The sequence below is a fragment of the Talpa occidentalis genome, unplaced genomic scaffold (genome assembly GCF_014898055.3).
Source record: "Talpa occidentalis isolate TD23 unplaced genomic scaffold, MPIMG_talOcc4v2.1 talOcc4.2, whole genome shotgun sequence".
Classification (NCBI taxonomy): Eukaryota; Metazoa; Chordata; class Mammalia; order Eulipotyphla; family Talpidae; genus Talpa; species Talpa occidentalis.
Window position 1 is genome coordinate 73,080,648 of NW_023602073.1, and position 16,036 is coordinate 73,096,683.

General features: G+C 44.3%; 1 protein-coding gene and 1 long non-coding RNA gene across 4 annotated transcripts in view; one reads left to right on the plus strand and one right to left on the minus strand.

Annotated features, from left to right (window-relative positions):
• GCLC (glutamate-cysteine ligase catalytic subunit) overlaps positions 1 to 1,452 on the minus strand; it is a 39,663-nt gene extending 38,211 nt beyond the window's left edge. The window contains exon 1 of the mRNA XM_037519874.2: positions 855 to 1,452. Coding sequence (XP_037375771.1) covers positions 855 to 1,004 — 150 coding nt within the window. The 5' untranslated portion in view covers positions 1,005 to 1,452. The remainder of the gene's footprint in view (positions 1 to 854) is intronic.
• A 4,156-nt stretch (positions 1,453 to 5,608) lies between these two features.
• LOC119252570 (uncharacterized) overlaps positions 5,609 to 16,036 on the plus strand; it is a 56,915-nt gene continuing 46,487 nt past the window's right edge. For 2 of the 3 annotated variants that reach the window (XR_008553245.1, XR_005126845.2), the window contains exon 1: positions 5,609 to 6,094. This is a non-coding gene — a long non-coding RNA (uncharacterized LOC119252570). The remainder of the gene's footprint in view (positions 6,095 to 16,036) is intronic. The other variant, XR_008553246.1, reaches the window with a different exon arrangement.

A 16,036-nucleotide genomic window follows, 5' to 3' on the forward strand; every position in this document is an offset into this window, starting at 1 on the left:
AGTCACTTAACTAGTTGAACCATACATATGTTTGATCTTTAAAAAACGGGAAGGGAGGGTACAAAAACCTTCGACTGCAAAAGACTTGAAATCGAACAAGAATCAGTACTTTGCAGATCATTCCAATCATCAATGGCTGACCGTACAGAGACTCCACTACCATTTCACCTTGAAACATAATACATGTTGAAGCACTGATTTGTAAAGTTTAGGCGCTGGGTCCAGGCCATGGAAAGTCACTAACAAATCCTAACACTGAATTTCTAAGTGTTCCCATTAGGACGTAAACAGGACCGGGAAGGCTCCTCCGAGCCTTAAGGAAAACACAGCCATAATCTGTTTCGCGCTATACCTAAAGAGTTGGTGGGAGGCTGATGGGAAGAAGTTGGAGGCTTGAAAGACACCCGCAACGAGGCAGCAGCGCACATCCTTAACACCTTCCCTCGGAGCAGCAATGGGCCCTGCAGGACAAGGGCAACTTCCTCCCTTTCCCAGTCATCGCAAAGGCTCCTGTTAAGGATCGGAGGGACCCGACAGGGGGCGGGCAGCCAGCAAGCTCGCCGAGGCACAGATGTCACACTTTTCCCAACTCACGCCCTCCCTTGCCCAGTCCACATGTGCTGCATGAAGGGAAACCCCAATGAATGAACAGAGGAGGAGAGAGAAGTCTGGCCCTCGGGGCGAGGACAGGGCAGGCGCCTGGGTCGGGGTGCTGCCCGGGGACCCCAGGGGCGCAGCTCAGAACGCGAACAGCCCCGGGGGCCCGGCCGGGAGCCAGGGTCCAGCCTCGCCGAACAAAGGCGGCGCAGGGCGGCCCGCCCGGGCGCCCAGGGGGCGGGGGCGCAGGCGCTCACCTCGTCGCCCCACTTGAGCACGTCCTTGTGCCGGTCCTTGACGGCGTGGTAGATGTGCAGGAACTGGAGGATCCCGTGCCGCCGCACGTGGTCGGCGTGGCGCTGGGTCTCCTCCCAGCTGAGCGGCGAGCCCTGGGACAGCAGCCCCATGGCCGCCCCCTCCTCCTCGCCCGGCTGCGGGCGCCGCTAGCTCCGCGCGCGGGGCGCGAGCCGGACACTCCGCACCCCGCAGAGGCCGGCGGGGTGGCAGCCGCTCCGCCCCGGGGGGCGCCCTCGGGTCGCCGCCGGTAGAGCGAGGGTCCCGCCCGCGCCGGCTCCCGGAGCGCGGTCCTCGGGCCCCGGGAAACCGACCCGCGGGTCCGGCGCCCCGCGCAGACACAGAGGACAGAAGGGGCGGCGGAGCGGCTGCCGGCCCGGTGGCCCTGCCGCTGGCCCGCGCCGGCTTCCGCCCCACTCCTGCTCCGAGGCAGCGGCGGCGGACCCCACGGCCGAGGGGCGGCGGCGGCGCGTCCCGCTTCTCTTTGCCGGTGTCGTGCACTGGCTTCTTCCTACTTGTGACCAAAAGGTGCGCGGCCACCGAGCATGCCCAGTCCCTCTGTCCGCGCACTCGCCGCTCCCGGGCAAGATCCGGCGCTCCGGGTTTTATAGACTACGTGCGGGGGCGTGGCAAGGGGGCGGGGCATCATGGGAGGCGTGGCCGAGGCGGAACCACACTAGGGGGTGTGGAGGAGGCGTGCGCTGGCGTGGTTAGGGCGGCATCAAGGGGGCGGAGCTCGCGGCGCCGGGCTGGGGCAATGCGGGGCAGGCCAGCTGCCTCGTTTAAGCAAATGAGCTATGTAAAATCCAGTTCCCAAATCCAAAAAGACAAATTCTGTTTGTTGGGGAAGAAATTTGACTATTTGAATTAGTTAAGAAACCATCAGGTTTTTTTTTTAGTGAAAAGGGCCGTACTTATAAAAACAGGGCGAAATAGATTTAAACAGGTGTGAACCTATTCCCCTAAATCATATATAGTATTGTAAGTTATTGATAGTTCAATAAAAAATAAAAAGAAAGCAGAGCTCAAAACAAAGAACAAACAAGCCAAAACAACAAACCAAAAACCACCACGGTGAGAGCAGCAGGGTATGTTAGGAAAATAGTAACTTGGGAATCAGATTAAACTCACGTTCAGTTTTACTCTCATTCACTCATTGAGAGCTTGGGCCAATTATTTTCACATGTGCATAAAGTTTATTTTTTGTAGATGTAGTAAGGGTGTGCACAAAGGAGATGTGCATAAAGTTAATGATCAATAAATAAGCCATTAATAATAGGAATCAGCTTGTCTACAAGCTTTTAGACAGATGTATGTTTTTGTATTCTCTATCTGATGACAATGTTTTTTGTTTGTTTGTTTGTACAGACAACAGCCATTGCAATAAAAGCAAATGTACCAGTCATTTGTTAACATCCCCAGATAATTTGAAAGGAGCATCTCTAAGTTTATTCTCCATATAAATCTAAAATTCATCCATTAAGTGATCAAAACAATGCATGTAAACTTGCCAGCAGGATAGATGATACTAGGAACAGCTGGGGTTGTTGACCCTATACTTGCAAGAAAAGGAAGGAAAGAAGTACCTCACCCCCAAGTAATTGTTTAATAAATGTTATGTGTTAACAAAGCAATGACAGATGGGGGGAATCGACAGCAACTAGGTCATACTTGTATTGGGGCCACAATGTGTGTAGTTATTGTACCACACACTACAAAATTAACAATTAGTAAGAACGCAGTAACTGCTCATATACATGATAGCAGGAGTCTTTTCTCCCAGACCCTTCATATTAGACGATTCACCTCAGCGCTTCGACATCAAAACCCAGAGTCTGGTAGTGCTTTCAGAAGGGGGTGTATGTATGTGTGGGGAAGGGTGGGGCATTTTAAGTTCAGATGCTTCAATCTTTAGCATACAGATAAAAACCAAGCCTCATTCTAATTTGTCAACTGCTGATTCAACAACTTCAGCTACTGGTTCAACACTTCCTTGAACCTTTCCCACTAATCTCACCTGATCTGTGTGGACCAGGTTCTCTGGAGTTTTTTGCTTTGTATTCTGTGCTTGATACATTCCTTTTATCCTTTGAGTTCCAACTACCCCTCTCTGTATTTTGGTTGCATTTGTACATGCCTGTTCATATATTATAATAGAGTCATTAGGAAAAAAAAAAACCCTCCACTTTAGATAGAGACCTCCTCTGAAATAGAGATGATTTCTGCCTTTTGTGTTTTTTTTTTTTTTTTTTTTTTAAAGATTTATTTGTTTATTTATTTATTTATACAAGCACTGGGTACAGTTAGAAGCGCGGGAGGGTGAGAGAATCCACCAGAGCCAGAGCGGGGAGCAGAGCAGGCAGAAGGACCGAAGTACACTGCTGAGGGGAGCAGCGGGCGGCAGGAGAGGTCTGCGCGCCATGTGGGACCCTCCTCTGGTGGCCGGGGAGCAGCCGGGGATCGAACCTGTGCTGCAGAGGCTGCCGGCAGCATCACAACCCAGCGCTCAACCGCTGCGCCACAGGGGAGGCCCCCTTTTGTGTTTTTAATTCTGGAAAAGTCCATTGTATAAATGTTAGCTTCCTGTGGAAGGCATATTGTGAAATGCGGGAAAACAGTGTAGGTCATTGTTTCACATTCAGGTGGGGGGTCCTATTTTGTTAATCTTATCTCACATTTGCAACCACTTGCATTGTTTCACACAATCACCATTATCCTGGAGTGGCTACTGAGCATTTGAGTAAGTGTGGCTTATTTGACTGACAAACTGAATTTCGGTTTTATTTTAATTCACTGAACACAAATTTAAAAAGTGATATTTCATTTGGTTATTGGACAACTTTCAAGTAAATTCAGAAAAGGTCGGAAATTTTTTTCAGTTATTGACTTTACGAAATCTAAATACAGAATAAGTACTTCCAATGAAAATTTAGTGACTGGGCCTCCCTGGTGGCGCAGGTGGTTGAGCACTGCGCTGTGAAGCTGTCCGCAGCCTCTGCAGTGCAGGTTTGAGCCCGGCTGGCCAGGGAGATACTACATGACATGGCAGACCTCTCCTGTCTCACCCGCTGCTCCCCTCAGCAGTGTCTTCCATCCATCTGCCTGTTCTGTTCCCTGCTCTGGCTCTGGTGAATCCTCTCACCCTCTGGTGCCTCTGGCCTTTACCCCAACCCTTGTATCAAAATAAATAAATCTTAAAAAAAAAAAAGAAAGAAAATTTAGTGACTTAGGAGATGTGCTGTGTGTGACACACATATCAGGTTCAAAAACAGTACAAAAAAAGGTCAATATCTCAGTAACTTTATATTGATTACATCCCGATATAATAGTATTTTGGATATGTTAAGATACATTGTACAACTTAAGTTTTAATTCGCTTGTTTCCTTTTGGTGGTTAATCGAAAATTTAAGATAACATCTGTGACTCTCATTCCACTTAATTGAAGCAGTGAAGGTGGGATCTTTATATTTCATAAAGCCCAAAATTCCCTCACACAGTTGCATTTCCTCACAATACCAAGTAGCTGGTATTGGGAGTGTTAGTTTTAATGAGGAAACAGGGATATGCATAGTTCAATAAGCGATTAAGTTGGAGTCTAGGCAAACTTCTACGCCAAACTGAATGTAGTGAGAGTTAATACCATAATTAAATCACTGGGCCCCAGATTTCAGTTACATTCATGGAAGGGGCCCTCTATCATCCTACTCTCCAACTGACACAAGAAAGTCCCTGGAGTCTGGACAATGCCAAATAGGGTGGCATCACCTGGAAATTAAGTCAAATGAAAACTACGGCTTCCACAGAGCCTTTCCCAGTTGTTCCTCCAGGGGTGGGGTAAGGAGGAAAATAGGAGGATAATCCACCACCCATCAGCGAAATCGTACTGAACAACACTCATTCATGTGATCGTGCATTTTATTTTTTTTTTTAAGATTTATTTTTATACAAGAACTTGGGTACAGGCCAGAGATGGGGGGGGTGAGAGGATTCCCCAGAGACAGAGTGGGGAGCAGAACAGGCAGATTGACCGAATGACATTGCTGAGGGCGAGACAGGAGAGGTCTGCCGCGCCATGTGGGTCGCTCCCTTGCAGGCCAGGGATCGAACTCGTGCTGCACAGGCTGTGGATTGCTCCACAGGTTGTGTCTTAAGCCCTGCGCCACCAGGAAGGCCCGACGACCGTGCATTTTAAAGTCTACTCCTCAATTTCATTCCCCAGATGGTACCCAGGAATGGAAGTGGTTTTTCAGCGGACAGCCCCGTATGCACCTTTTGGGGCTTCATCGATAGCTAAAGGAAAAAAGAAAAATGCTCATCTCTTGCAGCACCAGTTCTTCCCGGGGCCTTGCCCAAAGCCAGAGTCCCACCCTCACTCCGAGCAAGAGCAAGAACACTCCACGAAACCCACCTCCAGCCAGAGGCGGCCCGAGCACCGCCAGCTGCGCTCCCAGCGCCCGGGACCGCCACAAGCCCCGCCCCCTGGGTCGGCTGGAAAACCCGAACCTGGGCATCCAGCGGCCGAGGACTCCGCGCAGCCGCGCGGCGGAGCTGAGCATGCTCCGAGGGTCGGTCGCAGGAGGAAGCGGCGCGGGCCGCGGGCGCTGCACGCCGCGCCGTTGTTGTGATACAGCCCCCGCCACGTGACGGCGCCGGGCCCGCCCCCCGGCCGGGGCCGCCTCCCCGTGACTCAGCACTTTGTGCGGCCGGGGCCCGGAAGGCAGTGCTAGGCGGGGATGCTCTGGGGCAAAGTCTGCAGCCGCCGCGCGTGAGCCTGGGGCTGCCGCTCCGCTGGTGTTACACGGTGTTACACCAGACGTTGAAGACTCGCTGATTTTCGGACTTCCCAGCAAGAACGAGAAAGTATATCATTTCCTTGTGATCATGCCTTTCTCATTTTCCTTGAATCTTTGGCTCCGCTGAGAGCTGGGAGCAGAGATCAAAGGAGGAAAGCCGAGGGGCTGTGCTTAAGCATCTGTGAGAGAGGAACTTGGAGACTCAAGCCACTTGCGGTCACCCCTCTCAGCCTGTAATGTTTTTTATGGCCTAAGCATCCCCTACATGACCTCCCGGTGGTCTCGGTAACCATCTGGCACAGTGCTTTGAAATTAACACTTTGATCTGGAATCCATAGAACAACAGTTCCTGCTTGTTGCCACATATTTACAGATGAGACAACTGGGATGCAGTAATAGTGCAAAACAGGTAGTGGCTTGAATTTCACTGTGATTTCAGAACCTCTGCACTTTATGCACCTCACTCACCAGGTGAAGCTGAGGGCCTGCTGCCTTGTACTCTTCCTGGATCTTGACACCACCTCCTCCTTTGCCCTACTCCCAAGATCTCTGCTCTACCTTTGAGGTGCATAAAGTAATCTTTTACTTATTCTGTAGTAACAGTTATTTTTTAACTTCAGTGTGCAAGGGATAAGATACAAATGCTGTAAAATGGATTTTCCTCTCCACAATTGCATTAGACTTGAAATTTGATTTAATCATGTTGACGAGGGTCTTAGGATAGAACAGCAGTAGCCAAAAGCCTGGGGTTCCTACCCACGCCCAAAGAATAATCTGTTGGGTTAATGGAAGCAAAGTTGTGTTTATCTTCAGGGACCCCTTCATCTTCACCTGTTCAAATGAGTCCAAGCCACACATTCTCTGATGCCAATACTACTAAAATGGTTGTATAAACCTAGGTAAAGAGGTAACTAGAAGTAAGCTCAAATTATCAGAAATGGAGTATAATCAGGAATAACAGGGGAGTTGTAATTTGGGAAACCCATACTGTAGTGAACTACAGGTGAGTCCCTTGTAGGGTGTGGAGGGTTCTGTATTTGTGGGCAAGGAATAGAAGGAGGGGGAGGCCCAACTAGAGCCGAAGCAGTAGGTTTATTGGCTTGAAATAGGGAGAGATTCTTTTCTGAAGTTCACATGTCAGGAGATAAATTTCCTCTTCTGTAAATAAGGCGTATAGGGAAAATCAGTCTCGTTCAGAGGGCACATGCATAAATTGTTCGTTTTGTATCCTCTGGCTCCATTTTTTTAAAGATTTTTTTAAAGTTTATGTATACAAGAACTGGGGTATAGGCCAGTGGTGTGGGGGGTGAGAGGGTGCAACAGAGACAGAGTAGGGAACAGAACAGGAGGATCTACTGAGATACACTGCTGAGGGGAGCAGTGGGTGAGACAGGAGAGGTCTGCTGCTTCACGTGGGTCAGCTTCCTGTCTGGGATCGAATTCATGCAGCAGTGGTTGGCTGTTGTTAGCTTAATAGCACCTGAGACTTTAACTCCTGTGTCTCCAGGGAGGCCCACCTCTGGTTCCATTTTATGTTGAAATCCTTTCACAGTTGAAAAAGTGCAAATCTTTTGTATTGCTTGTTTTAAAAACATGCTGCTATGGTGTGATGTGCTATTGTCATTTTAAGTAAAAAAAATTTTTTTCATTTTGTTTCTAAAGTCAATTTTTCATTCATGAATTTAAAAAATATATAAAAGTGCTCATTTTCTTGTAGTCTGATAAGTGAAAGGAAGGCCTTATTTAAGATAGAAAAGCTCGAGTGTGTAAAGAAGCTGGGTAGAAGTCAAAAGAGGGTGAGATTATAGATGTGGAAGTGAGAAAAGATGCCTTAGAAGTAAGATCTCTCTCGGGAAACATGACTTGATGAGGTCCAGAACACATGTGAAGTGGTGAGCATTTTCCCTAAGAGTGTCATTTTCTTCCTGTGAGATCCTAGAGAAGATTAGGATGGGAGGACCCATGTATTGGGATAGGCAAGGTGACAGCAGGGTCTGTTTTCCTCATGGTCACTCACTGGAATACGGTTAAAGAAAATAGTACAGAGAGAACACAGTGCAGTGTACCTCGTACCCATCTTCAGTACGTGACTAATCTTGATGCAGGTATATCCCTTCCCACTACTTTAAAGCAAATTTCCCTGGAGAATGATCTCAGGTAGTTAGTGGAGAACTGAGGAAACAAAAAATGAATGTAAAGGATGATTTGAGTAGCTGGTGCAAAGAGTGATGATCTAGGAAGTTGGGGAGGTATGAGCAACAGGCTAATCTATTACTGGAAGTCAATTTCCTTCATCCTGAAATTGGAGATGGTTGTTTTTATTTCAGCATTGGCAGCTGTTGTTCTAAATGATGGGGCCTTGTATTTGAAAACAAAACAAGTTAAAAACCATGCTTGCCACATGTAGTGTTTCACAGTGTAGTATTTCACAAGTGTTTCACGGTGGCTGGCCTGGGTGATTACTGTTGTCAGAGTAGGCCCACTGGCAAGAGGTGAGTAAGGTCTTTAAGGGCATATATTTACCTTTTTAAAGAACCTAATTGACTCTCCACCCATTTCCTCCCCTTGCACTTATCTCAGTTCACATTAGTAATCTCCATTTAAGCAGTCAACAAGTAATTGAACTTTGGAACACTGTAACCCATCATCTGTGGATGATGTGCCGTGATAAAGTGCTAAACATAATTACATCTATGTAGAAAGGCAACTGTACTGTGCTGGATATTGAGCTATTTTGCTTGTATTAGAACAAGTTCCTAAAAGAAAAAAAAAAAAATCATTCCCAAAGGTATTTTTCCATTCTCAATACTCTGCCACTTATTTAGTTCGTAAGCTAAAATGTAGTAGGTACTTTTGGGTGAAAAAAATCAACTCCTCTAAAAACAACTTATCCTACAATGCACAAGACAGTCCCACACAGAGTTCTCCATTTAAAAATATCAACAGTCCTAAAGCTGACAAATCTTGGTCTACAATCCCAGGATTAACTTGTATGTATTTACAAGGGTTTCTCAGGTCATCACAGTGATTAGTTAAGAACTGATTATGTGCAATCATCACTGTCATTTTATTTTTTTAAAGATTTATTTTTATTTATGCATACAAGAACTGGGGTACAGGCCAGAGGTGTGGAGGGTAAGGGAATTAACAAGAGACAGAGTGGGGAACAGAACAGGCCGATCAACTGAAATACACTACTGAGGAGAGCAGCAGGCAAGTCAGGAGAGGTCTGCTGCACCATGTGGATCTCCTCCCAGGCTGGGGATGGAACTTGTGCTGCAGTGGCTGTTGATAGCTTCATAGGTTGTGTCTTAACCCGTTGCGCCACCAGGGAGGCCCCATCACTGTCATTTATCTGCAGCTCCCAAATACACAATACGCACAGCCATCTAGTGTATCACTAGTCTCTAGTGTACTGGTGAAGTTCATGATGGAAAGCATTTAGGAACCCTTCTTTAGCCTGTTTCTGTTTTCTTAATGGTCACTTACTGATCCTGTGTGCTGTGCTCTCTGTCTGTCTTTTTTCCTGTTCATGTGAGATTAGTATATTATCAACTTTAATATTAAACTCAGAATTCTTTTTTTTTAAATAAAGATTTATTTATACAAGAACGGGGTACAGGCCAGATGTGCAGGAGGGTGAGAGAATTCACCAGAGACAGAGTGGGGAACAGAACAGGCACTCTGACTGAAATACACTACTGAAGAGAGCAGCGGGCGAGACAGGAGAGATCTGCCCTGCTATGGAGGTAGCTCCCAGCCAGCCGGGATCGAACCCACACTGCAGAGGCTGTGGATAGCTTCACAGTGCTACGTTCAACCACCTGCGCCAACAGGGAGGCCCAGAATTCTTAATGCCCCTGCTTATGTTTCTTAAAAATCCAATTATAGAGACTAAAAACTCATTAGGTCTCTCAGAAGCTCTGTTACTATGGGACAGAGACCATGGAGCACTAGAAAATGCCTTGGTTGACTCCAGTATTAGAACTGAGTTAGCATCCTTCTAGCCCTTATAGCATCTTTCTGCCCCTCCTAGCTCTTTAACTTTGGACTGTGCTTCAATTTCATCATCTATCTAGTGTGGGAAAGGGAGACTTTGCTGAGTGGTTGTAAAGACTGAAAAGAACATGTAGGACATCTGGTACATCTTTGGGGGTAATTAGATGGTAAATATTTTGCATCCATCAAGGCAAGGTAGGAAACTTGGGAGACTCAACACCTACTAAACTCAAGTTCAAGTGAACTTGCAAAATACCAGCCATGGATGCCTCTGCTCTGCGATGCTAAGAAGTGGTAGACTTGCCGAGACATACACTCCTCGGACTTACAAGCCCAGCACTTGTAAACACCAGGGTTAATAGTTCCTGGCCACTAAACCTACCTCACGAACACTTTACTTTTTAAGATTTTGTGTCTGCTGTCAGTCCTCTTTCTGCAAATCCGCCCCCCAACCCCCCCGGCAGAATTTCACTGGCTCCTCTAGCTTCAGCCTCCCCAAGCAGCAACCTGGACAAAAAAAAAGAGCTTGCTCATGAGCAGCAGCCTCCATGTTCTCAGGAAATGATTCTGTGGGACTATGTATCAAGGGGGCCCATCACAGCTCATAAGGCAGGTGGGTCTGTGAGTTCACCAAAAAGAGAGTTTCCAGGATGCACAATTTGGTGTGGGCAGCTCTGCTGTGGCCCAGCCCAACCATCAGAGGTTGTGGCCCAGCCCTACCCTTCAGAGGTATGGTCAGCCTGTGGAAGCTGAGGCTTATAGATTAGGAAGCATAGTCAAGGCCACACTTGTAAACGGCAAGTAAACAACAGAATGAGGACTTGATTACAGATCTGTTGCCTTCAAAGTCCAAGTTCTCACTCCACTTTTCTAACCATGCTAAAAACAAAACCAAACCATATGCACGTAAATACCTAATTTTTTTTTAATAGGCCTTTATGTGATTTGACTGGAGACAGGAGCTTTATGGGGCGAGGGAGCAAGCATTTCCCACACATCTGTACTGCATCTGAGCTTTACATCAACAATTTTTTTTCTAAATTTCCTAACAGTTTTAACTTGTATCAGTAAACTTGTAGTAAATAGCCTTAGTATGTTTTGCAAATTTAATTCACTCTTTCACAATTTTCTCTCTTTACCTCACTGTGAACTGGAACTAAGAATTAGACTCAAAGAATGAGCCCAGGGTCTCTCCGGTGGCGCAGCGGTTGAGCGCTGGGTTGCAAAGCTGCCCTCAGCCTCTGCAGTGCCGGTTCGATCCCCGGCTGCTCCCCGGCCAATGGAGGAGGGTCCCGCATGGTGCGCAGACCTCTCCTGCCGCCTGCTGCTCCCCTCAGCAGTGTACTTCGGTCCTTCTGCCTGCTCTGCTCCCCGCTGTGGCTCTGGTGAATTCTTTCACCCTCCCGCGCTTCTGACTATACCCAGTGCTTGTATAAAATAAATAAATAAATGAATCTTTAAAAAAAAAAAAAAAGAATGAGCCCAGTAATAAGCTCATTTATGTGTGATGGTGTAACTTTCACATATTTTACCTCCTTTGATTTTCATAACACATCTGGGAAGTAGGGAAGTTAAGGATGAGTGGATAAGGCTGAGTGATTACTTGACTTGCCCCAAAATCGTACAGCTAACAACTGCAGGTGCCTGATCAGGCAGGACAATCCTAATGGTGGGAGGTCAGTAAAGCCTGAAAACCATTTATCCTACATATGTGGATTAAATATGTCCATAAATGGCCATGAAATTAGTACCAATGATATGGGACACAAAGATCTTCTGACAATATATAAAAATTTCCATGATTAAATACCTAAGACAGTTCTCTGCCAAACTGGATTAAATTTGTGCTTGTTCACTTAATAAATATTTACTAGGCACCAACTGTATGCAGGTCCTGTTCTTGGTGTTGGGGAAGGGCAACATTTTTGCTCTTGTGGAGTTGTCTTCTGGAAGGAGACAGGCAATAAACACAAAAATAAACTTGATAATTTTAGATGGCATTTTGGAGAAAATAATGAAAAACACCTATTGGTATTGTGATGATTAATATGTATCACACTGTCTTCTGGTTAGTTTTGCTAATGATTTAGCTACCAGTGCTGTGATTTTGCTGCTAACTCTAGAGAATTTTCCTTTGTTCTCTCTGGAGCCACAATCTGTCAGTTGAAGTAGAGCAAGAACTCCCTCCCAGCCCCCTTTTTTTATAGGTGGGGCACAGAACTTCTTAAGTTCCTCCAAAATGAGATAATTGGTGTGAAATGGTATTGAAAGGCAGATGCTTTACTTACTTTTGATAATCCCTCCTTTGTTATGAATCTAGATCCTTAGAAACATATGTAAACAATTTTAAAGCCTGAAGGGTTTATGAGAAGTTTATGATGGGATTTAGTCAGTAAGTCAAAATAGTGTCAAAATGTTAAAGAATATTTGATTTGATATTTTAAGTCTGTAGTTAAATTGACATGTTGTTACATGGCTAAGGCTTTTTTTTCCCCCCAAAATTACTTGGTATGAGATTGATAACTAATGCCATGCCTTTGCTAATATTACCCAATAATATTCTGCAGAAAGACTTTATTGATAAAAAGTTCCTGGTGGCGGTATCTGCAATGCAAGCGAAGATGGAAAAGATATAAAAAGTCATGTTTTTCAGAATTTTGGTACATCTGATGATGTCACATTTTAAGAAATAAGTATTCCATCTTAACTATAGTATACTTCATGCCACTTATAAGCCCTCTTTTTTCCTCATAAGAAAAGAACATAAAGTCTACTTAAACATGGAATCCTCAACAAGTGTTTTTTCTCTCTCTTAACCATTTTTGTATTTTCTAGGTGTAAAAACAAGATTCAGGGTCATTACATTTTAACTAAATTAATATGTTTTGAGGTTTCCAAGTTGTAGTTTTCAAGTTATGGCTGGTTTATACAGTTTAAGGGCTGTTTTTATTAAGATGATTATATGGTAGTTTATTTAAAAGGCAAGAAGAAATGCCAACGTAAGTCTGCAAATATTTACTTCAACATTTAAAGTCTGTAAACAGCTCAATTCGGGTAACATGTTGCTGCATGATTAATGAAAGCTGAGTTTCATTTAACTGTACTTAGAATGCTGTTGAAATGATAAAAATACAATGACTATTATGTTTTCTTTTTTCGAAAGCCTGTAGTTTAGTAAAGGCATTAAGATTGCATTGCAGCATTCAAGAGTAAGGGAAGAAACAGATGTAGAATATGAGAAGTCACCAGAAAAAGGAGAGAGAGAGAGAGAATAGACACCAAAATAAAAGGAAGAAGAAAGTGGGGAAGGGAAAAGCAAAGAAAGGGAAGGAAAGGAAATAGGGACAGCATGAAGTAGTGTCTCTGATTCCTCACAGCTCATTAATTAATTCATTCCTTCAAATATTAGCAGGCGAGTCATAAGACTTTGAGCAAATAACCTCTTAACCCAGGTTCTAAAAGAAAAAAAAATTTATAAAAGGTAAGAAAAGAAGGGGCCTCCCTGGTGGCGCAGGGGTTAAAGTCTCAGTGCTACCAAGATATCCACAGCCTCCACAGCACAACTTGGATCCCTGGCCGGCCAGGGAGCTAAACCACATGGGGCAGCAGACCTCTCCTGTCTTACCCACTGCTCCCCTCAGCAGTGTATTTCAGTAGATCTGCCTATTCTGTTCTCCACTCTGTCTCTGGTGAATCTTCTCACCCCCCACACCTCTGGCCTGTACCCCAGTTCTTATATGCATAAATAAATAAATCTTTAAAAAAAAAAAGAGAAAAAAGCAACCTTTTGAGGATTTAAGCATATTCTTTTAAAGATTTTTTATTTATGCATACAAGAGCTGGGGTACAGGCCAGAGGTGCAGGGGTGAGAGGATTCACCAGAGACAGAGTGGAGAACAGAACAGGAAGACTGACTGAAATATGCTGCTGAGGGGAGCAGTGGGCGAGACAGGAGAGGTCTGCTGCACCATGTGGGTAGCTCCCTGGCCGGCCAGGGATTGAAGTTGTGTTGCAGAGGCTGTGGATAGCTTCACAGTGCTGTCCTAACCCCTTGTGCCACCAGGCAGGCCCCCTTAAGCATATTTTAAAAAGATACACTTAGAAGACTTTTTTTAAACAATAGCATAAAAAACATGTATTTTCCCCCTACTTCTTTGGCGATGATTTATCACCGTTGTTTTCTATTGAGAGTTACTCCTTAAAAGGCTTACATTAAAAGCAGTTATATTAATTAGTGGGGAAATTTTCTTGAGATCTTTTACACCTTACCTCTGCAAAAACTTCATGTAGGACTGTGTATGTATTTCAAAATGTAAAAAGTAGTATTTGTGAGGAATTTTACAATAAAAAAGTATTATTTTCTTATTTGTTGAATAACAGGAAAGCTTATTACGTGGGATAAATATTTCATCAGCTCTGACAGTTAAGTGTTAACAGTCTGTGATATCTGGACTCAGGATTTAATCATTGTTTATAATTAACATTATAGGTAGAGTGAAGAATATTTTCCCTCCCCAGAGCCCTCTTTAAATGGATGATCTCTACCTCTGCATTCTACTCCATCCAAAGTTTATGGGAACCTTTAGTCTCTTCCAGGGATTTCTCACCATTTTTAAAGATTAATGTGTTCCTTTTTCTTCCATAGTTTCCCCAAAGCTCATCCCCAGTGGCCCAAAGTATGGGGAGCTTGCTAGTTTTCTCTTTCTTGACCTTTTGTTTGGTTTCTCTATTTTCCACACATAAATGAGACCATCTGGTATTTATCTTTTTCCTTCTGATTAATTTCATGAATATGCCAAGTTCTTTTAAGGAATGTACAGAAATACTATCCCTATCACTTAACAATTAACATTTTCAGGAAACATGTACTGTATTTCTGTGTGTTACTCCTCATATTGCCAATATTTAAACTTGTTTAGTTGCAGGAATTTCCTTTTCTCTTTCCCTCAGTTTTTTTGGGAGAGTCATTCCTTTTCTCTTCTAATAAAAATAGACTGAACAAATGTCATCATACATGTCTGTATTATGGTGTTGAATGTTGGTAACTAAAACACTCTTTATCCTGTGATTCTTGATAGAGCAGGTTAGATGTAGTGTTCCCCCCCCCCCCCACCTTGCAACTGTTCAGTATATTTGCTCTTCCACTGGGTAGTAATAGGCTGGTCTCTGTTTATTTTAGACTAAAATCAAAGATACAGTTTGAACTGTAACATGCAAGATTTATGTTAACTATAAACATATGAAAAATATTCAGGCTTAAGTAAGACTTTTTTTTTGCCTATTAAACTGCCAAGAATTACATGTAAAAACAATTTGGCAGTAAAGATTTTCATAAAGTGCTGATGGGAACAGAACTTCTGCTCACTGAAGGAAACTTAAAAGATAGAGCTCTAGCAGTAAGCCCACTGAGCCCTACCCCACCATTGCATCCACCAGTGGTTCTCAAAATTTGGCATGCATTTTTATCATCCAGAAAGTTTGTTAAAAATATGATTGCTGGCTCCACTCCCATATTTGTGATTCACTAAGTCTGGGAACGATGACAGTTTTCATTTCTGACAAGTTCCCAGGTTATGGTGACCTTGATAGTTCAGGACCAACTTCAAAAACTAGGACCCTATATCAGTGGTTCTCAAATCTGGTTGTACCTGGGGATCTTAAAAAGAGCACCATTGCCAAAAGCTACTAGTGCTCATAAGCCCAATTTAATTGCTTGGGACAAGAGCCTGGATATCTGTATTTTATAAAAGATCTTTATACATGTTAAAATTTTAAGTTTTTTGTATGTTCTAAAATTCTCTCTCAGGTACTCTTAGGGTTGAGAACCACTGCTCTACTCATTTTCCATCCATCATCCAGAGAAAATTATATAGTTGCTCTTCTACTTCCATTCAAACCTTCAACGTTAAGGTACTATTGAGAATATTCTTATTTAAGTTGGTGTGTGCACTGGTCTTGGTCACCATCAAAATAAATGTCATTATTTTCTCCCTTACTCTTTTTTTTTTTTAAGATTTATTTATTTATGCATACAAGAACTGGGGTCTAGGCCAGAGGTTTGGGGGGTGAGAGGATTCACCAGAGATAGGGTGGGAACAGAACAGGCAGACTGACTGAAATACGCTGCTGAGGGGAGCAGTGGGCGAGACAGGAGAGGTTTAGAGCTCTAGCACCATGTGGGTGAGCTCCGTGGCTGGGGATCAAACTCAATGAGGGATCAAACTCATACTGCAGTGGCTGGTGATAGCTTGATAGCACTGACTTTAACTCCTGCGCCACCAGGGAGGACCCTGTGATTTCTCTCCTCTGATCTTACCTCTCCTTCTCTTTCCTCCTTTTCTCAACTTCCAGT